Source organism: Schistocerca americana, chromosome 4, assembly GCF_021461395.2.
Source record: "Schistocerca americana isolate TAMUIC-IGC-003095 chromosome 4, iqSchAmer2.1, whole genome shotgun sequence".
Lineage (NCBI taxonomy): Eukaryota > Metazoa > Arthropoda > Insecta > Orthoptera > Acrididae > Schistocerca > Schistocerca americana.
In genome coordinates, this window is record NC_060122.1 from 587,134,717 (window position 1) to 587,157,258 (window position 22,542).

A 22,542-nucleotide genomic window follows, 5' to 3' on the forward strand; every position below is an offset into this window, starting at 1 on the left:
TACTGGCGTATCACCCGGCGTGACGGTATGGGGTGCCACTGGTTACACGTCTCGGTCAGCTATTGTTCGCAATGACGGCACTTTGAACAGTGGACGTTACATTTCAGACGTGTTACGACCCGTGGCTCTACCCTTCATTCGATCCCTGTGAAACCCTACATTTCAGCAGGCTAATGCACGACCACATGTTGCGGGGCCAGTACGGGCCTTTCTGGATACAGAAAATGTTCGACTGCTGCCCTGGCCAGCACATTCTCCAGATCTCTCACCACCTGAAAACGTCTGGTCAATGGTGGCTGAGCAACTGGCTCGTCGCAATACGCCAGTCACTACTCTTGATGAACTGTGGTATCGTGTTGAAGCTGCATGGGCATCTGTACCTGTACACGCCATCCAAGCTCTGACTCAATGCCCAGGTGTATCAAGGCCGTTATTATGGCCAGAGGTGGTTGTTCTGGGTACTGATTTCTCAGAATCTACGCATCCAAACTGTGCAAAAATGTAATCACGTCACTTCCAGTATAATATATTTGTCAAATGAATACCCGTTTATCATCTGAATTTCTTCTTGGTGTACCAATTTTAATGGCCAGTTTTGTCGCCGAAAAACATTAGAACGTGGCAACCTAAGTGACAGGACCCAAAGAAAATGAGAATTTAAAGGCAGAAACGGAAATAAGATATTAGGCATTACCGTAGCAACCAGGCCTAACAAAATATGAGAACTGTTTCCAGTAATCATATTGAGTCCAATAAATCAAGGAAGAAAGTTGCGAGTGCAACGAAGTAAAAGATGTGAGAAAGTAACAGCGGAGAAAACTGGAGAGAAGACCTCAACTTTTCGACTAAGAAGATTGGGTGTGGAGAGTAAGCAGTCTTCCTTCACACATGTACACCGCGCCGATGCAGTAACCAGCCACTGACGTTGACTGCACCAGCTGCTGCTCACTGGTGCTGACTCCGTGTCCGCTCACTGACGACGTTGCTGAAACCAAAATTCGACGTCGCCGCTGCCAGTGCTGTCTGCTGGCGCTGATTACACATTCGCTCACCAATGCAGCTAGAACTCTACACTGGGTGAGTGAAAACCAATAATTATTTGGTAAAAGCTGAGGGGACAGCTGAATGATAACTGTTGTTATAGTTATTGTACTCAGTGGTGATTTTCTTTTAGATGATTGCTAAGTCTAAGATCAATAAAATTATGGATCAAGAACAGCAACAAACTTCAGGAACAGCCACGGCCATGATAGCGAATAGGGACATGCCAGACTGGAGTGAAGTGGCAAATTTAATCAAAGGATTAAGTCTAAAGTTAGACTCAGTAAAAGTTAAATGCTAGATTAGATGACCAAAGTGCTAAGTTTGCTTTCACTATAAGTGAAAAATTAGATGCTCAAAGTGAAACCATGACCAGTCAAGCAGTAAATATAGTTTTATTAAAGATTGAATTTGACTCTTTAAATAATAAGGTAGAAAATATGAAGTTAGATTTAAAGAGTGAACTCACATTAATCAACTATTTATTGACCTTAAACAAAAGCAGGATGAGCGATTTTAGAATTTAGCTAAAAACCTAGAATTTGATATTGAAGATAAATTTAATAATGTAGAATCTGAATTTAGTCGAAAATTAAAATTTAGTGAAAATGTATGTAATGTTAAATTTAATTCCATAAGACAGGAAACTAATATCTTGATAGAGAGCACAGATCGATCTATGGAATTAATTTCAATTATGCAATCAAAAATTCCAGGTGTTAGTATAAGAGCTGTTACTACACAAGATGTCAGTTCGCGAGTAAATAATGTAGAACAAAATTTCAAAGAAAAAATAGTCAACTTTGACATTATAAATGTAAGTAGTCTGGTGGAACCTTCTGAGCTAATTATAGATCGAGAAATTTCCAAGAGTATAACCTCTGGAAATGTTGTGACTGTTGCTTCTTCCAAATCTAAGGATACTAACAAGTTTACAGACGACTTGTGCGAGCAATTCAAACTTGTCCATGACAAAGTAGAAAAAAGAATAACTTTACCTAATGTTGTATTTCCTAGTAAAGTGGTAATTGTTTTGTTGTGGGGAGGCTTCCACACAAAATTTAACAAGAAGTATTGGTCCATAAATGATTGAGTGAGCTTAATGTCAGATCCATGGGATCTGGGCGGAGTCACATTCCCCCCCCCCCCCCCCCCCCCAGTGATATTAATGTTCTGTATTAATGGGCGGAGTGACGACCGTCGGATCTCTAGTTGTTTTCGGTGTTTCCTCAAACTCAGTTTTCCTGCACCGAATTCCCTCCAAGTTTTCTGTAATCTATTCTTGAATTCTTAAACTATCCTATAATGTTAGTAAATAGGAAACCGGATATGACTACAAGATTGAGACCTATTTAAGAGAAATCATGGGTAAACAGTGACCTCTAAACATGGAATGAAACGAATAGAATACAGTACTAGTATAAATATAGTATCATGGTACTATTCAAGCAGAGCGATATCTAGAAGACATAAACTGAACAGAATATTTTATGTGTGTATAAAATAAAGTTAAAAGTGATTAGCTGAACAACTCTTTGGTTGTAGTGTATAATTTTCTATTTTTATAGAATATTTTATACCTTTTGTGAGATGTAATGTAAATGGGAGGGTTTGACAGGTCTAACTGATTCTTCACCATTTGCCGTTCCATAGGTGTTGCTAATATATTTCTTCGGGGGGGGCTTCAAAGGTGAAGGCGAGAATGTCCATTCTGTTGGAGAAGTTTAACATCATACCTCCTCTGGCTTCTCATTCAAGTACCGGCGAAGTAGGGATCCTGGGGAGGGGGGGGGGGGGGGGGGGTTCCTACCTTTGGGGATATCTTCTTTCTCTTCTTCAATCTTAGCAACCATTTCTACCTTTCCCTTTCTTACTTCTCATCCAAGTACCGGTCTATCTTTCCCTCTTTCCATATGCATATACTTCTATCGCTGAAGTCCTTTTTATTTTCTGCGGTTTCCAATAACCTTCAACTTATTTCATATAAGTAGGCCGAAGAATCAGGATACACAAACACACATCTACATACACACAAAGATACACTTAAACACAAACAGGAGAATTACAAATTAGAAACCTGAAGTGATGTCAGAACTGCCAAGAAGATGTAGGGGAATAAAGATATATGTACATCTGAACAGACGCACATATTACATTGTTGATATGTGACGGTTCTGCATCATTACTTTTTTGTTGCTCTCATATATATATTTACATGTATATGAAGACAGGACAATAACAATCAAAGCACGCGTCGTGCTAGTCCTTTGAGAAAAGGCATAGTATCTACTGGGAGTTGGTAAATACAGGTTGACATAGCATCTACTATGTGTGGGCATGATATCTGTCTATATAGTAGGAGTGAGGAGTGAAAGAGGACTCTAGAATATTAGAGAAGTATTGGAAAGTGGAGTTAAGGTGTAAAGTAGAGTTGTAACTTTACCAAGAGAATATTTAAGAATAGTATTCATAAAGATGTATGCTAGGGCAATGAACTAGAAGGTCTACTCAAGAAGGATACGGAGGGCACACTCAACATTTATTGGATGAGAAAAAGGGCGGATAAGCAGACATATGAAAGGCTGACCTATACTGTGCGGACAGGGGTACCAAGAAGGGGATTGACCTGTACCATAGGAGGATAGGAATAAGAAAGGGGCATACCTACCCTGACAGAAGGAGAAAGGGTACTCCTAGGATCAACCCATGTAAGATATAGGTACTGTTCCTAAAGGGAAAAGGGGCAGTATCGTGACAGAAGTCACACGTTTATAGGGATAAGTTTGGTAGGCTTGAATTCTATGTAGCACTAGCATTTTTATGTTTTAGATTTACAAGAGTCAGAAGAAGGGAACACTTTTATTCTACCCAGAGTTCCTCCAGATTATAATACGTAATGAGGAAGTACATACTTGGGAAAATTAGTACAGGAGGTAGGAACAAAGTAGTAGAGTATTCATGAGTTATGTACACCTGGAATTTACGATTGGAAGAGGAATAGAAAACAAAATTTGGTACTCACAAATTTTTGGAGATTCAAATGAGCTAACTCCAACATGGATTGAAAGGTTCACATTTTATAATTGTGGTAAAATATGCAAAGTTATTAGTAGAAAGAGATGTACAGTTAAAAGATAATTCTTTATCTTTTGTGATATTATTGTACATAATGAATATGTATAAAATATCACGTGTTCGAGCTAAGGGGAGGAATGTGTGGTGCCTCAAGAATTTTGGTGTAAATTCTAGAAACACTCTGCCTTCCACCGTCTCAAACGCCCAATATTTTAGGTACAAGTGCAGGAGAGAGAGAACATTTCTACCAATCCACCTGTTTCTATGTGCACTTTGGAAGTTTTTTATTAGAATACTGTAAGAAGGGCGAGTCACTGATGACAACAGGTGTTTGCTGCCAGTGTCACAGAAGACTTGATGAAAACTCAGGGAATAATTATGTAGTATTCTTTGATGTGTTAGTGTCTGTGGTGATTGTATAAAAGACTAATGAACAATTAAATATAGATTTCTATGCACATTCATGTACTGGACGAGCTTGAGACTAGAGACTTTTATCTTTCTCATGTCTTAGCTCTGCATGAGGCAGGACGCATGTGATGTCCATAAATTATTGGATTGTTACTATGATATTGTACATGTGTTTTATCGAATCTGACATTTAAAGACACCAGTTGGCTTGCCAGAGTTTACTTGCTTATGTGATAAAGAATAAATGTTGCTTTGTGTTGAGAGATGAAAATATACCACGAATAAACTGAAAGTGTTCCAATGCAAATTACTTCAAGAATAGAGAAGTAGCTTAATAAATTCCTGTAATCCGTTATAGTCTTCGGAGAAGAAGAAGTAGATGATTACCCAGAGAAGAGAATCAGCTGCACACAATACAGAAGTCAACTGCGAGAGACGTGCGAGTTTTGCACCCCAGTATTACATTGTCTCATGTCATCCGAAAAACGTTGGAATATCTACACAAGCATATAGGACGTTTCAGAAAGTCAATCCAACCACTGCAGACTTCGTGAGTTCTATTAAATGATGAACAAGGGGAATGCTGTCCACAAGTGTCAAAACAAACATTTGATTACTACAAAGAAATCGGAAATTACAACACATGGCAAAGCAATATTTCTTACAATAATGAGAGGGACTCACATGTAGTGAGGTTGAGGGAAGACTTTGTCTCATTCTCACAAGAGAACAGTCCCTCATATCCTGGGGTCTGAGTAACCTAACCTTTCTTTTTAAGATGTCCCGATGTTACCCCCAACCCCCTCTTCCCCTCCCAGGAAGGAACTTTTAGTTTCGAAATCTACAGAAGAGCGTCACTTTAATGTGTGTTTATCAGCAGCACTACTTATTTTGTCTCCTGGAAGGATGTAGAGACCAGCAACTTTGTCTCATAACATCTGAGTTTTCTCTACTGAATTTTCCTTTGTACAAATGAAAACAACATTTTTCAGATATTGTAAAAGATATAATTTTCACCATGAATGATGTATCTTTCTCTAGTAATTAGACATACGCAAAATCGGGGTCTAAAACTAAATGTAAGTCTTGTAACCTTAGTATCTCATCAGAAGATAATTAGCCATGAATGTCACAAACATCTGCCCTCTCTTCTTCTTTATCAGAATACTGTGAAGAATATCGACATATTTTCGAATGAACATCTCAAATGGGCAGAAAACACTGCTGCTGCTTGCAGGAAGACTTGTGTTTGCCTCTATGTCCTCCAAAAATTAGTACCTATATGTCCTTAGTATGTGAAACAGAATATTGTACAGCCCAATACCAGCTGTGATACAATCCAAAATGGCATGAAAACTGAGAAAACTTTATATGGAAAGAACCAACCATGATGGACACTATGTGCTACATCTGCAACAAACACCTGTTTTACCACATAATAGACTAGTACAAACAGTTTCATTGTGAGGTGTCAAATTATGTGAGTATTTAATTACCTTCTCCATATGCATGCCCTTCAGTAACATGTCACACAGATAAATTACCTATAATCTCATCATTGTCACAAGAGAAGATTTCATTTATCTGGTATTCTAACTGTAGTCATGCAGAACAAAAAAATAATTTCATACTCTTTCAATATTAATGCCTTTAGAAAAAGTCACACTGCATTCTATGCACAACTTGAAACACTGCTCCATTTAAGAAAAAGCTGAAGCATTTCCTTCATCATATTTTTCATTCTTCTTTGAAAAATTGACAGGAATGCCACATATATTTCTCTCACAGTGAAGCAAAGACACACCACTTCTTCCCATAAAAGTTCTCTCTTATTTTTCACTCACGTTACATTGTAATTTTTCCTTATCTCTTCAAAAATTATACTCCAGCACTTTCACACATTTCTCTTCCTCTTCCTCTCTCATATCTTCACTCATGTACACTGATGCCTTGATCCATAATTTAATACAACAGGGGCAGCTGATTTACTGTATACATTCCTTATTTCCAACTTATTTACTGGTAGCTGTCATTTTAATGTTCACAGTTTGTGAGAGTAGTACTTTGGCATTCTGTAATTTCACTGCTTGTCACCGGGGAGCAATGCTTGTTCTTTATTTGATGCATTTGTTTGTGTCTCATGGATTGTATTGTAACTGTCATGCTAACAATTATGGGATAGGGGCACATCTAATACAACTTCAGGAAGGTGCTGAAAATGTGATAGGTCTAAGAATCCAGATAACTCAAGTGCGAGATGAACTACTCTCTGACTGCAACCCCCCCCCTCCCCCCCTTTCCACACACACACACACACACACACACACACACACACACACACACACACACACACACACAGACAGAGAGAGAGAGAGAGAGAGTGAGAGTAGTGCATCACTAAAACAAAGATGACTGAAAGTAATGGGTGAGGTAGCATTAAGTTCATCCCTCTGTTTTTTGACAAGGGAGAGAGAAGGACTACACACAGAATTTAAACAAAAACTTCCATCTCTATTAATAACATCAGTTGCTAGTTAAGCTTCAACTGCTTCCTTAATAAAGCTATCCAACACCTGGAAGCTCATGCCAGAGTCTCAGTGTTGTTATATTCAGTAGGATGACTGGTGCCATGGCAACATTCTCCAATAGCAGATTTGCTCAGCTGTTGTAAGCATGTATGACACATATACTCAATACATGTCATCCATGGTCCTGATAGTCTGACCAAGATCACAAGATCTGAGCTTTTCCAAGCACGGGCAAAGGTGTGCCATTGAATGCTTTCTCTGCGACACTGATCACTGAACGTCAAGAGTCAAATTATAATATTAAACACCAAGTCAAGGAAAAAAACTAACTTCACAGATTGTTGGTCAGTTACAGAATGAAGTTCCCAGTCAGACTGTGACCAGGAAGCCTTTTCCAACGAATTCCAAGAAAATGCTGGTAGTTTTGAAGTTATCATTAAATGAAGCCACAATGATCCCTTGTAAACAAAATGCAACTGTCAGCAAATATAATGGATTCTTTCAAAAAAGCATATTGCAATCTTACTCTACTATGGCACAGTTTTTCCAACCCCCACAAGCAATGATACATTTCCTCAATGCAGAAGTAAACAATGTGAAACTTGAGTTTCTTCTGGCATATAATATGTTCAAATAAATTATGGGAGTGATGTGAAGCCTGTACTGTATTGCTTCGCTGTGTCATATGTGGATGACATGGCGTGCACTATTGTATCCCAATCTCTCTGCTGCATTTAAGCAAAGCCAATATCAACAATGGATACACATTTCCCATTTCAACCGGGCACTACTCTGATCACTACATGAAAACCATATCACCAGGACTGCAGGAGCAAGGTAGCTGTCTCGCATATGGACCATGGATGCCCAGGAGAAATACCGAGAGCAAGCACCGGACAGTGACATACAGCCTGAAGGACTGGTCTGGATTTTTATGTCTGTGCAGAAAGTGTAACTATCAGAAAAGTTACTACAGTGCTACTTCAGGCCACTTAGTTTCATTATTTGTTGGATGTCACATATTAAGTCAACTATTATTATTCTCCATCAAGAAGACAAAGGCATGGAGACATCGTCACTGTTCTCTGTACGGAGCTCTACTACAGTTCTGAGGCACAGATCAACAATGGGAAGTTAGAGGAAGCTGAAGACCCACTGGAAAATTGTGAAGCTTAGACAGGGACATCCTACCTTCAATGCTCCTCATAGTGAAGAGGATGTAACAACACGACCAGAATGCAAGGAGCCACCACACAGAGGACTTGTGGCAACATCTAGATCCACGATGCTGCAGCTGGATCCAATAACAACTTCTGAAACAGCAGGGAACTGCTTCTCTAGGAGGGGAACAATGCAGTGAGCTATGGTACACGCAGTGTGGCATAGTGGTTAACATCACTGGCTGGTGTGCTACATGTTGCCACTTCAAACCCAGCAATCAGCAATTATTTTCTTTAGTATTTATCTTTTATGTTACGTTCTTGAAGCATCTTATGTTTGTATATTCTGGAATATCCAAAGTTAGTATAGACACCAGCATTCTGGAATATTCGATATTTTTATAAATAACTCCATTCCCCAGTGAAGAGTTCACATCTGTTCTGGCTGTACATTGGTATTTGTAATATATGAGCTTACAGAGCTGAGTACTGTATTTCATTGCCAGCCCTACTTCTGGAATTGGATGTGAGTGTGGTTACGACATGACAGTATTATCTTGGCCACCGGAATCTATACCAAGGTATTATAATCAATTACAGGTCAGTCCCTGTCCAATTCCACATACATGATGATGTACTGTAAGAAAAATGCCATGTATACATAGCATGTTCGTGAGAGAGGCAGAGTGATTAGGAGTGAGGATAATGTCAGTCATCTGCAGGGTTCTTTCTCATAATAATGCTATCATTTAACCCAGTGCCACCTTTAACATACACGCAAACTATGCAGTTACCAAGGACAATGAAATATAGGAAACATATTTTGAGTGAAAATAGCAAAAAGTTTGACAAAATGGGTTTCTGGCTGTTTTTATTGGTTTTTGCTTCTTTACAAGCAAATATAAAGACATTAGGAAACACGGGAGTGCTTCACAATTGTTAATTATATATGGGAACTGGATATATTAGGTTGATGCATAAGTTCATAGCAGTTTTCCATAAGTTTAATAAACAAAACAGATCCACATAACTGAGACTTCAGTCATCAATAATATATTATCCCTCATTATTTACAACAGTCTACAAATGCTAGGTAACTTTTCAATTCTGCAACTGTAGAAATCACGTGGTTTTGTAGTAAAAAACTGGTCAATCCATGTCCAGAGAGAACATTTTCAACCAGAAAAGAAGTTCCATGAAGGTTATTTGGTAGAAAACAGAACAAGTGAAGACCTGAGAGTGCAAGGTCAGGTTAATAACATGGGTGTGGAATGATTTCCCAATCCAATTCCTGTATAGTGTTTTTTATCAGTCTTGCAGAACGTGGGCAGGCGTTGTTGTGGAGTAGCATCACTTCATGCAGTCTTCCTGGTCGTTGTCCTTGGATTGAAACTGTAAGACATCTCAGTTGACAATAAATGTCAGCAGTAAGGGTTACACTTTAGGGAAGTGATTCGTAGTACATTGCTGTTCCACCAGATACATAACATTATTTTTTGTGGATGCACAGAGGTCTTTGGGTGGGGAGTCGCTTTCTTTGGGCTCAACCATTCCTTTTTTCTTTCTTTCTTTTTTTTACCCATATTAGCATAAAACACTACTTCTCATTACCAGTACCAATACAGGATAGGAATGGTCGGTGTTGTTCATTAGCCAATTGATGACGAGCATGCAGAGGTGCACATATGACCACTTGCTGATGTTTGTGACTTTTGCTTAGATCAAGCGGTATGTATACATCCAATTTTTGAATATTCCCCATTGCATATAAGTGTCACACAATATCGAATGAACAGAGTTCATCACACTGCCAGTTTTTGAGTACACTGATGGGGATCATTGTGGATTATTGCATTTAAATAATCTTCATCAAAGCCTTGTCTTCCTGAACATGGAGAGTCTCTACTATTAAAACAATCCTCCTTAAAATGAGAAAACTATTTTCTTGTTAGTCCCTGTCCAAAGGAAATATCCTCATACATGGAGCAAATGTTTCTGGCTGCATCAGCTGTCACCACCCCACTACTGAACTCAAAAGAAGAATACGTTGGAAATATTCCAATTTCTCCATTTGGAACTCCATTTTCTGGTGTCCACAGCTCCTCTCATTATTACCAAATGACAAAATAACAATATGTGAACTCAAAAAGCAGCAGTGAACTACAAATAAAAAATTACAATAAATAAATGAATCACCAACAACCAGCAGGGGGAACAGGCAAAACAAAAATGTTACGAACTTATGCACCAACCTAATACTGTAGATCCTAACCAGGGGTAGCACTGGGATTTGAATCAGAATAAAAACTTCAGCTCCTTGTTGCAACTTCACCCACGCTGTAGGCATGGAACTTGAAATTATAATCAATCACTGAGAATGTGAATGAAAATGGCTTATTTGTTTTCATTTTTGGTTTTTATTGCTTCTACGGTTATTTTCTTTTTAATATTGTATGCAACACAATTACAAAACTTCAGATTATGCATCTTTTTTATATTCTGGATACTGTATGATAAAAATACGAACTGATTTTCTGAACTACCAGTTAACAAGAAAGAAATGTACAACTGACCATGTAATAAACACTCTTATCATAAATCAGTTCCAATGTAACAATGTCCACTTTGAGTCTTCTTCGTTGTTACTGCAAACAAAACCTTGATTTGCTTAAATTGAATGGGTATGTTGGTTGGGATCCCTGGTGTACAGGGGTGTACAGGATAAGAGAAAGGTCTCTCCAGTTGATAGGTCTGTGAGAATTGTAGCTTCAGTGACATTATTTAGCAATTTTAATCTGCCTACGGTTAGCATCACAAAATTTCAAACGATTCAAATTGCATAGCAGTCTTCTAATCATAAGCCAATAAGCCATAAATACAGCTTTCTTAATATACAAATTTTATGTTTTTCTTAACATACAGATTTTCTGTTAAAACTGACTGTGAAGAAGAAAACAAAACAGCACATTGTTGTGTCTAAATTGTTGTTTAAAATTATGTACATATAGACACAGTACAAATGGGAGAAAGCATGTGTCTAACAGTTTAAATGCTCTGCTACTGTAGTTAAATTAAATGCCCTGCTACTTTAGTTCAAACTTACTGTGAGAAAGAAAACAAAATCACAATTTTTTCAGAGCACAGCATTTTCTTTCTCATTGTTTGTTTCAACACAGCACCTGTTTATCATTTTTTTTTAGAAGAAAAAGAAAGAAAGAAAGAAAAAAAAGTGTAGCCTCTGCCAGTACAAATGTTTTGACCAGAAAAAAATCCCAGAACTCAATAATGATTGTTGACAACAGTCTATTGAAGGTGAAGAGGTATAATTATACTTCTGGACTTCTCTGTGAGATATTTGTGCAAGGCTGAACACACTCTTTACAACTTTGGGGGAGGGGGGGGGGGGGGGGGGGGGGGGGGAGAGAAGCAGAAAAAAAGAAATCCTATTTGCGCACATGGCTCAGACAAATATGAGTTTAGGGTGGCACCTGATCACATTGCCAAAGAGCAACAAATGGAGCTTTTGAGGTTTAAAATAATGCTGTTACTGTTAAGGCTAATCATATTTCACAACTAAATAAAATATCGATATTGGGAAAATCTCAAATAAGAAGACCTCTTGAATTGCATATGTTACCTGCAAATTAAGATCATTCATGGAAGTGCATGCAACTTTACTAAAAAACTGAGCTCCCATTGGACACACATTCTTTTCTGACATAAAAGTCCACAACACACCATGGACCATAAAGATACAAACTACACAAACTGCTAAGAGTTATTTAGTGCATTCTTGTTGTTGTTGTTGTGGTGGTGGTGGTGGTGGTGGTGGTGGTGGTCTTCAGTTGGAAGATTTCTTTGATCCAGCTCTCGATGTTAGTCATTCTTTGCAAGTCACTGCATCTCTGTTTAACTATTGTAACATCCACTTGGACCTACTTACTGTAGCCAATCCTTGTTCTCCCTCCACAATTTTTTATTCCATACGCTTCCTTCCATTAGCAAATTAACTATTCATTGATGCCTCAGGACATGCCCCATCAAGCGGTTTCTTCTTTTAGTCAAGCCGTACCACAAATCCCCCTTCCCCTTTCCTGGATACAATTCAGTACCTATTCATTGGTTACATGATCTATCCATGTTCAGGATTCTTCTGTAGCACCATATTGCAAAATGTCTACTCCCTTCTTTTTTGTACCGTTAATCATCCACTTTTCACTTCATGTAAAGCTACACTCTGGACCAATGCTTTCAGAAAATACTTGCTAACATTATTTATATTTGATGTTCACATATTTCTCTTTTTTAGAATAGCTTTCCTCATTATTTCAAGTCTGCAGTTCATATCCTCTTTACTTCTGACAATGTCAAGTTATTTTGTTTTTCAAATAGAAAAACTTCTGTCCTCCTTTAAGAGCCTAATTCCCTAATCTAATTCCCTCTGCATCACCTCTTTTTTACTCTGACTATATCCCATTAATTAGTTTTACTTTTGATGATGTTCATCTTAGGACCTATTTCAAATCACAGCCATTCCACACAAGTGATCTTCCAACAATATTTCATCCACAGACTTCGTGTCCAATTCAGGCATAGACATTAGCCACTAATGTGACTGCTGCACTTTGACAGGGGAATTGAGGGTAACTCAATATTGTTATTTATTATTTTGACCCCAATTATTTAAATACTTTATTAAATTGATGTTAATCTTTAAAATAGTCAAATCTCGTGGAGTTAGTTACCAAATCACCTAGTGGCGCACTGTAATTGCATAAATTTAAAAAACATCACAACAAAATTTAGATTTCAATGCGTATAGGGTGGGCACAAATTGACTACTTGCTCAAGATATCTAAAAACTTTAAACAGGGACTAATTAGATCATCCAATTGTCCTGGGGTGGATGTCACCCACTGCAAGACCCACATGCAGACATTCTCACATTCTCCAAGCTGATGGAGACACACTGCGAGTGCAGAAGAACACAAGATCCAGGCCACATGCTCATATGGGTTGGGTTGTTTTGGGGGAGGAGACCAGACAGCGAGGTCATCGATCTCATCAGATCAGGAAAGGATGGGGAAGGAAGTCAGCTGTGCCCTTTCAAAGGAACCATCTTGGCATTTGCCTGGAGCAATTTAGGGAAATCACGGAAAAGCTAAATCAGGATGGCCAGACATGGGATTGAACCGTCATCCTCCCGAATGTGAGTCCAGTGTGCTAGCCACTGCACTACCTTGTTCGGTCCATGCTCATATACGCTCTACTGAAACTCTCTTGCGCAACATAGGACTTAATCAAGGCAAATAACAAGGCCACAAGAATTGCTACATTCTGGAAATGCTGACCGGACAGAGAACTGGATAAAGTACTGATTTAATTCACCATCCCACACTTTTAATGTAAACTGTAACATTTTCCACAATCAATTTGGTGAACAGCATGTTGAAACTTAGGTAATACTTTTCACAATGAACAAACACACTGTATTAAACGAAGTACTGTCACACAATGCTGAAAAGTGGCACACACTTTAGCAGTTATATGCATAAATATTTTCAAAATTTATCAAAATAGCAACTACATTTACAATCCATACAAGATTTGATAGATGAAAATACACAAACAAATTGTGCTCCCTTTACCTGTTATGACGATGACCATCTTTTCCTGTTAGTATCTGTGCAGTTTTTGTAGGAAACTTCTTGGCTGCATTTAATACAGCCTCTGCTAATGCCCAGCTGCCGTTCATATCCAAACCCATGTTTACTCGCATAGCTGTATCTGGTAAGCCACGGACTATCTGTCGTAATCGACGTCTCGTTTCAGCACGCACTTGAGCAAGACGGCCATCACGTCCCCCTAGTCCAGTTGCTGCTTGCTCAACACTCACTGAAAACCAGTGCCGTTGAAAAACTGCCCTATCTTCCTCATCTTCAATTTCACTTCCTTCACTATCTGTTGCTTCTACACCTGTAAGTTAATCAAAACCAACTGTTCACAATACTAAAAAGTGTGAAACAATCCAATTATGCCACCTACAAAAAAGAAAAGTGCACTAATTGGGGGGCAAACAAGTTATCTTTCAGTGTTTTGTCAGCTGAGCACACAGCAAAGGCTTTAAAACAAGTAAAATAATTTAATGCTGACACAATAATTAGCAGCAACTAACTGTACATAATCTATAGAGTCATTCCATGTGAAGTTGTCCAATTTTGGATACCATTCCCATCTGATCACCTCAGATGCTGTTCCTATTTGGTCTGCAACTGCCCATACATGTTACAGATAATGCTGTGAATTCTCAGCCCTCAATATTCAATACTGGGTCTTTAGCAGCGCCTCATGTCAAGGTTGTCGAAATTTAGTGACAGCAATGAAAAGATTTTAATTATTTTTGAGGTGATCGCTCTTTTAATGAATAATCACACTAGATCTATGATATTTTAATTCGGTAGTTTGGACAGTATAATGTGTACAAGTTTTAAGAGCTTTTATGTAGTATTCACTGCCCCAGTGACATCCAAATACATCAAGAATTTTACTGTAACAAAAAAAATGTCATGCTAACTGTTGTGACTCGCCGATCTTTCAAAGTGCCACCGCGCAGTTACGCGTGTCCACTGCCTGCCAGCCATGCAGCAGCAACACCACCTAAGCGGCCAGCCAGCCAGCGGCCGCTAGACTTGGATTCAGTTACGATTTGACTGTTAAAGTGTACACATATCTTACTCTGTTTACTTGATCTGTGACTTTCATGTATTGCGTCTTCCTTGAAATATATTTGTTCAACTTGAAGCTATAACAATTGGCGACGAGGTAGTGATTTTTCTTTTCCATCATTGACCCACATGTTTCCATGGCTACTTTAGAGCAACAATTGCAAGGTCTCACAGAACAGCAAACGCTTCTCACAAATGCGATTCGTGATTTCGTCGTGGCATCAAATGCGGGGCGTCTCTCATCGTTGTCTCTACCTACTTTTCCTCCTTACGACGAGACGGCGGAAGACTGGTCTGATTACGAAAAATGTCTTCGACAGCACTTCTTGGCATTTCATGTCGTGGACAAACAAACATGTAAGTCTCTGTTCCTTTCACGGATTTCACCTCAAATGTATCGGTTGTTGTCACAATTGGCTCCTTTGAAAGATCCTGCATCTTTGTCCTTTGCTGAAATGTGCTCACTTCTGTCCGTCTATTTTTAAAAGCAAATGCATGTGGTAGCCTCTCGTGTTGCCTTTTATCGTTGTCAAAAACAACCGAATCAATCCTACCGCACTTGGGCTGCTGAACTTCGCGGTCTCAGTAGAAAATGTCAATTTGTTACTGAAGTTAACAAAGAATCCTACGCCGATTCCATGGTACGGGATGCTATTATCCGATCGGCGCCCGACAAAGAAGTTAGGCAACGTGCCCTCCAGTTGGCAAATCTGACTCTACATGAAGTCCTATCCATCGCTCAGTCTTTTGAAATTTCTCGCGCCGCTGGAGCGCAAATAGAGGCATGGGGCAACATCAGGGAAATACAACCTCTGTGCGATGTTGACGAAGCATGTGGCATGTCCCCGCCGGCCGACGTGGCCGCAATACGCTCCCAAGCCCAGCCTCGGCCTAACCGTAAACAAACCTCTAAGAAACTGCAGCAAAACCCACGGCAACTTCCTTCATGTCCGTGGTGTTTTACGAAACATTCACGAGAAGACTGTCCACAACGTTGGGCCGTGTGTCACAAATGCAAAAACAAAAGGGTCATGTGTCATCCGTTTGCAACAGATTATGCAGAACTAATTATCTTCCGAATCCAATCTAAACACAATACGAGCATAGCTGTCTTCTTCAAGTAAAAAGGCCAGAGAAGGAAAACATTTTAACTGTTATTTTTATATTGTTAAAATTCACCAAACAGTAATGTAAAATTTACACAAATGATAATTTGAAATTTTGTAAGTGCAAGAAGAAGGCGTTTTTAATATTCATGGACTATTTTAGCCAAATGGGCAGTATGTCAAGTGACTTTTATAAGTCAATTTGATATTGTTTTTTAGATGGACAGACCACAGGTCTCTTTATAAAATTGTATGCAAAATAAGGGAATGACAACCACTCAATTACAGCGGACTGAAGTGTGGCAATTAGAAACACACAACAGAAAACAGTATTCACAGTAGCTTTGGGGCTCTCAACCTTTATCTAGCACACACGCACACGCACACACAGTTATGACGAGATTACAGTCATAGGAGAGTGTGTTAGGGTGTCTGTATGATTGTGTGTGTGAAAATGAGTACTTCTGCTACAAAAGCAGCTGGAGTTCAAAAGCCAATGTGAATACTGTTTTCTGTTATGTGTTTTTATGTGTCACACATCAGACCACTATAGGTGAGTGGTTCCCTTTCTATCCAGGAATATACATTGTTGTTAGAGCAAATTGCTCATCTTAACTTCCCCTATACCACTGTGGCATGTTGTAAACAGTTAATTTTTTACACCCGGTGTATCCTCCAGAGCAATGTTGCAATTTTGAAACACCGTGGCAAAGTACACTTTTGCAGAGCTAATTGTAAAAATTAATCACTTCATTTTGAGTTGAAATGTAAATTCAGCCAAGTCCATCCATTATACACAAGGTGTTAGTGGGTTACTTAAAATAGTTTCCAAGCCTCACTGCAGACTTCTTGCTAAATATTCTCAGACCTCAGGCTGATTACCTAATGGATCCCACACTGGAATTTTGTCAACAAGTCATGTCATTATCAGTGCTGCAGCAGTTAAAATTTTGCATCAATTTTGCCACAGTTTGATGGCTACTGCCAAGCAAGCACATTCAATGTTGACTACATACTACGCATCCCTTAAGCTAGGAGAATTCTGCACAGCAAACTTTGTCAAGACGTAAAAATAAAAGAACTATGGCGACTAAGACAAGAGTAAATTATTTGTGCCAAAATGGTGGCAGACCAATTGAAGGATATCACATCCAAAGTAATAAGATTGGCGTTATTATTATTATTATTATTATTATTTAATGAGAACATCCAGAAAACTGTAAAGATGACCCAGTGACTTTACTTCAGTAACTGGCAGCTTTCTGAGAATATTCTGATCAGGGATCCAGCAAATATCCCTCATGAATGGTCAGTAGAACAAGTATGGAAGGCCAAAAGGATTCATGAAAGTAATCCAAGAATGATGTTCTACATGTGACATCTCACAAATGTTACCAACACATCAGCTGTTACTGTAAATGCAGACATCATACTAACCTGGCTGCAAAGTTGAAACTTAGAAATCTGACCTTTTGTCTGTCGAGTCTGAAATTTTGGCAACTAATGTCACAAAAGCTTTAGTCCCTACCTGAATCCACCACAAGTCAAATGGAACAAGCATGGGATTTTTCATATTCTAGCAACTGTATGTGCAGGGGCAAACCTTTCTCCCTGGTTTATCATTGACAATTTTAACTGATCCTTGTCACGCAAAATGAGATGACAATTTTAACTGATCCTTGACATGCAAAATGAAATGTAATCAAGTTTTATGATAACATGTGAACAAATCAAATGTTAGAATTTGTAATGTAACTGTAAAGAAAAAACTGGAGAAAGGAAAGAATTGAAGTGCTTTGTGATGATATTATGGGAGAATACTGAAAATTAAAAGTGGATTGATGAGAGTAGAAATAAGGTGGTTGTCTGCTGAATCTGAGAGGCGAGGGATGTGGTTATAAGATGAGTTAGCATATCAAGATAACACCTACATGGTAATAGAGGGATCCCTAGAGACCAAAAACAATAGGGTAAGATAGAGAGATTTGAATATATCCAACAAATAAGTGAAAATACAATGTAACTGGATAGAAAAAGGTCTACTCACCAACCAGCAGCAGAAGAGCACACATATAGAAGTATTTAAATTTGCAAGCTTTTGGAGCCAGGGCTTTTCTGCCCACAGAAGAGTTGAAGGGGAAGGAAGAAGGGTGAAGGTAAAGCACTAGGGAGGTTTAGGAAATTGGGAGAATTTGGGAAAGTCACCCAGAACCCGAGATGAGGGTAGACTGTATCAGGCAGACTGTTGAGGACTGCACTGGACGAGATTTGAAAACATGGGATCTTTAAGGTGAAAGATACGGTAATATGCAAAACAGGTATTAATGCCAAAACATTGTACATGAGTTAAGAAGAGCAGAAAACTAAGAGCATTGTATGTGATAGAGATGGGAAAGGGGGGTGGGGGGGGGGGGGGTGGGGGGGGGGGGAATAGACAGGTCAGAAAATGAAAGATATATAATACTAGAAGGAAGTGAACGAAGGAATAGTTACTGTGACGAAATTAATGTAAATTAAGGCTAGGTGGGTGACAAGAACCAAGAACATGTTGTGACGCCAGTTCTCACCTGCCAAGTTCTGAGAAACTGGTGTCTGGGCAGGAGGGGATAAGGAGCGGAAGAATCCAGATGGCACATGTGGTGAAACAGGCACTGAGGTTATCACTGTCATGATGTAGGGCATGCTCTATAACAGGATATTGTGTGTTCACTAGTATACACCCTCTGCCAATGTCATTCATCCTTACAACTTGACGAGAGTCACACCAATGTAAAAGGCTGAACAGTATGTTTAGTGTGTTGACTCTCTTTGATAGTATATATTTTGCCAGTTACAAGGCTGCTACAGATGGTGGTAGGAGGTTGCATACAGCAAGTCTTAAAGTAGGGATGGACACTGGGGTAGGTGCCATAGGGTACGGAAATGGGTGCAGAAGCAGCATAGGATCTGAAAAGGACCCTGTGGAGATTGGGAGGGCGACAAAAAGCTATTCTAAGAGTGGTGGGCAAAATGTCGGACAGAATGTCATGTTTTGAGGAAGTCAGGACCTTGTCAAAGTAGCTGATTAATACATTCAAGACCAGAATAATATTGAGTGACAAGGGGTGTACTCTTAAGTTGTTTTCTGGAGGTATTAGCACTACCAGGATTGGATGTGACGGCCCAGGAAATCTGCTTTTGAAATAGGCTGGTGGGGTAATTACGTCCAGTAAAGGGTGAGGTGAGAATGGTGGTGTATTGCTGTGAAGAGTCTCCATCTGAGCAAATACATTTACCTTGAGTCCCAAGGCTGTATGGACAGGAACATTTGAAATGGAAATGACGACAATTGTCAAAAAGTAAATACTGTTGTTTATTAGTAGTTTTAATTTGAACAGAAGTGTGTAGCTGATTTTTGGTGAGCACGAGGTCAACATCAAAGAAAGTGGCATGGGATTCAGAACAAAACAATGTCTGCTGCTGAACATTTCCTCAGTGCCAATTTGATTCCAAATCTATGATCTCTCTCCTGTTCACCTTAATCAGCATTATACTTTCCAACAACTACTTTACCATTGAGGGACAGATATACATACACATCAGGGGCACAGCCATGAGAACCAGTATAGTTCTTTCCTACGAGGTGCATTCAAGTTCTAAGGCCTCCGATTTTTTTTCTAATTAACTACTCACCCGAAATCGATGAAACTGGCGTTACTTCTCGACGTAATCGCCCTGCAGACACACACATTTTTCACAACGCTGACGCCATGATCCCATGGCAGCGGCGAAGGCTTCTTTAGGAGTCTGTTTTGACCACTGGAAAATCGCTGAGGCAATAGCAGCATGGCTGGTGAATGTGCGGCCACGGAGTGTGTCTTTCATTGTTGGAAAAAGCCAAAAGTCACTAGGAGCCAGGTCAGGTGAGTAGGGAGCATGAGGAATCACTTCAAAGTTGTTATCACGAAGAAACTGTTGCGTAACGTTAGCTCGATGTGCGGGTGCGTTGTCTTGGTGAAACAGCACATGCGCAGCCCTTCCCGGATGTTTTTGTTGGAGTGCAGGAAGGAATTTGTTCTTCACAACATTTTCGTAGGATGCACCTGTTACCGTAGTGCCCTTTGGAACGCAATGGGTAAGGATCACGCCTTCGCTGTCCCAGAACATGGACACCATCATTTTTTCAGCACTGGCGGTTACCCGAAATTTTTTGGTGGCGGTGAATCTGTGTGCATCCACTGAGCTGACTGGCGCTTTGTTTCTGGATTGAAAAATGGCACCCACGTCTCATCCATTGTCACAACCAACAAAAAGAAAGTCCCATTCATGCTGTTGTTGCGCGTCAACATTGCTTGGCAACATGCCACACGGGCAGCCATGTGGTCGTCTGTCAGCATTCGTGGCACCCACCTGGATGACACTTTTCGCATTTTCAGGTCGTCATGCAGGATTGTGTGCACAGAACCCACAGAAATGCCAGCTCTGGAGGCGATCTGTTCAACAGTCATTCGGCGATCCCCCAAAACAATTCTCTCCACTTTCTCGATCATGTCGTCAGACCGGCTTGTGCGAGCCCGAGGTTGTTTCGGTTTGTTGTCACACCTTCATTAAACTGTCGCACCCACTAACGCACTTTCGACACATCCATAACTCCATCACCACATGTCTCCTTCAACTGTCGATGAATTTCAATTGGTTTCACACCATGCAAATTCAGAAAACGAATGATTGCACGCTGTTCAAGTAAGGAAAACGTTGCCATTTTAAGTATTTAAAACAGTTCTCATTCTCGCCGCTGGCGGTAAAATTCCATCTGCCGTATGGTGCTGCCATCTCGGGGACGTATTGACAATGAACGTGGCCTCATTTTAAAACAATGCACATGTTTCTATCTGTTTCCAGTCCGGAGAAAAAAAAATCTGAGGCCTTAGAACTTGAATGCACCTCGTATATCAACCTTTTACGGGTTGCTTGGAGAGGACTTTCCTGGAACCCATATGCTTTCAGTCCCTGGTTTGGTTTGGATATAATGATGATCTCTTTGCCATATGGACTCATACTGAAACTGACCTATTATAATTCTTGAAATCTCTAAATAGGTTGACCACAGTAAATAAAATTACAATTAAGTTCACATGGTCCTATTTCGAATCCTATGCCACTTTCCTTAATGTTGACCTCATCCTCACCAAAGATCAGCTACACACTCCTGTTCACATTAAATCTACTGACAAACAACAGTACTTACATTTTGACAGTTGCCATCCTTTCCATTACAAACATTCATTCACACACGGCCTTGGTATTTGAAGCAAACATATCTGTTCAGATGCAAAGTCTTTACAGCAATACACCACAACTCTCACCTCAGCCTTCATTGAAAGTAATTACCCCACCAACCTAGTTCAAAAGCAGATTTCCCAGGCCATCATATCCAATCCTGGCAGTGTTGATCCCTACAAAAACAACTTGGGAGACCTCTTGTCTCTCAATATCCTAGTCTTTGTCAATTAGCTGCTTTGACAAATCCATGACTTCCTCAAAACATTCCATTCTGTCTGGCATTTGTCCACCACACCTTAAACAGCTTTTCGTTGCCCTCCCGATCCCCGCAATATCCTTGCCAGCCCCTATGGTGCCTCTGCACCCATTTCCCTACCCTACAGCTCCTACTTTGTGACCATCTCCACTGTATGACTTGCCTTATGCACCCTCCTACCACCAACTACAGCAGCCCTGTAACTGGCCAAACATATACTGTCAAAGGAAGTAAAGACTGTTCAGCCTCTTACATTGGCATAACTGCCACGAAGTTATCAGTTAGGATGAATAAGCATAGTCAGGAGGGTGTATCCTGGCAACACACAGTATCCTGTTGCAGAGTATGCCCTACATCATGACAGTCGTAACCTCAGCGCCTGTTTCACCACATGTATTATTTGGATTCTCCCCCCCCAGACACCTATTTCTCAGAACTCTGCAAAACCGCTGTTACATGACCTTGGTTCTTGTCACTCATCTGGCCTTAATTTATATGAATTTCTCCAACAACTACTTTACCTACATCCTACATTCCCATAACCTTCCTGGCCTCAACCTTCGTTAGTCATTGTCCTCGCCCACCCAGCCCCTTCTCTGTTCCCATTCCAGCACTACACAGCCCTCATTCCACCATCGCATCCAGTCTTTTTACTTTTTTTCCTTTTCCGATATTCCCCCCCCCCCCCCCTTCCCCACTGCCCTCCCGACTCTACACAGCTGCCCTACCCTCTTTCCAGCTCGTCCTTGTGCGCTTCCCAACAGTATGTCATTGTCTGCCACCCCCACCCTACTGTCCCCCCTCCTTACCCCCACCCAATCGCCACTCCCATCATGCACTGGTGCTGCTGCTGGCAGTGTGGCCTCAGTTGCCTGGGACTGCAGTCGCGTGTGTGTGTTTGTGTTTGTGTGTGTGTGTGTGTGTGTGAGAGAGAGAGAGAGAGAGAGAGAGAGAGAGAGAGAGAGACAGAGAGAGAGA

General features: G+C 40.0%; 1 protein-coding gene across 2 annotated transcripts in view; it reads right to left on the reverse strand.

The window, feature by feature from the left end:
* The window catches only part of LOC124612688 (INO80 complex subunit D), a 158,534-nt gene that overhangs the window by 70,771 nt on the left and 65,221 nt on the right, over window positions 1–22,542 (reverse strand). For both annotated transcript variants that reach the window (XM_047141023.1, XM_047141024.1), the window contains one exon: window positions 13,864–14,191. In XM_047141023.1, coding sequence (XP_046996979.1) covers window positions 13,864–14,191 — 328 coding nt within the window. The remainder of the gene's footprint in view (window positions 1–13,863; window positions 14,192–22,542) is intronic.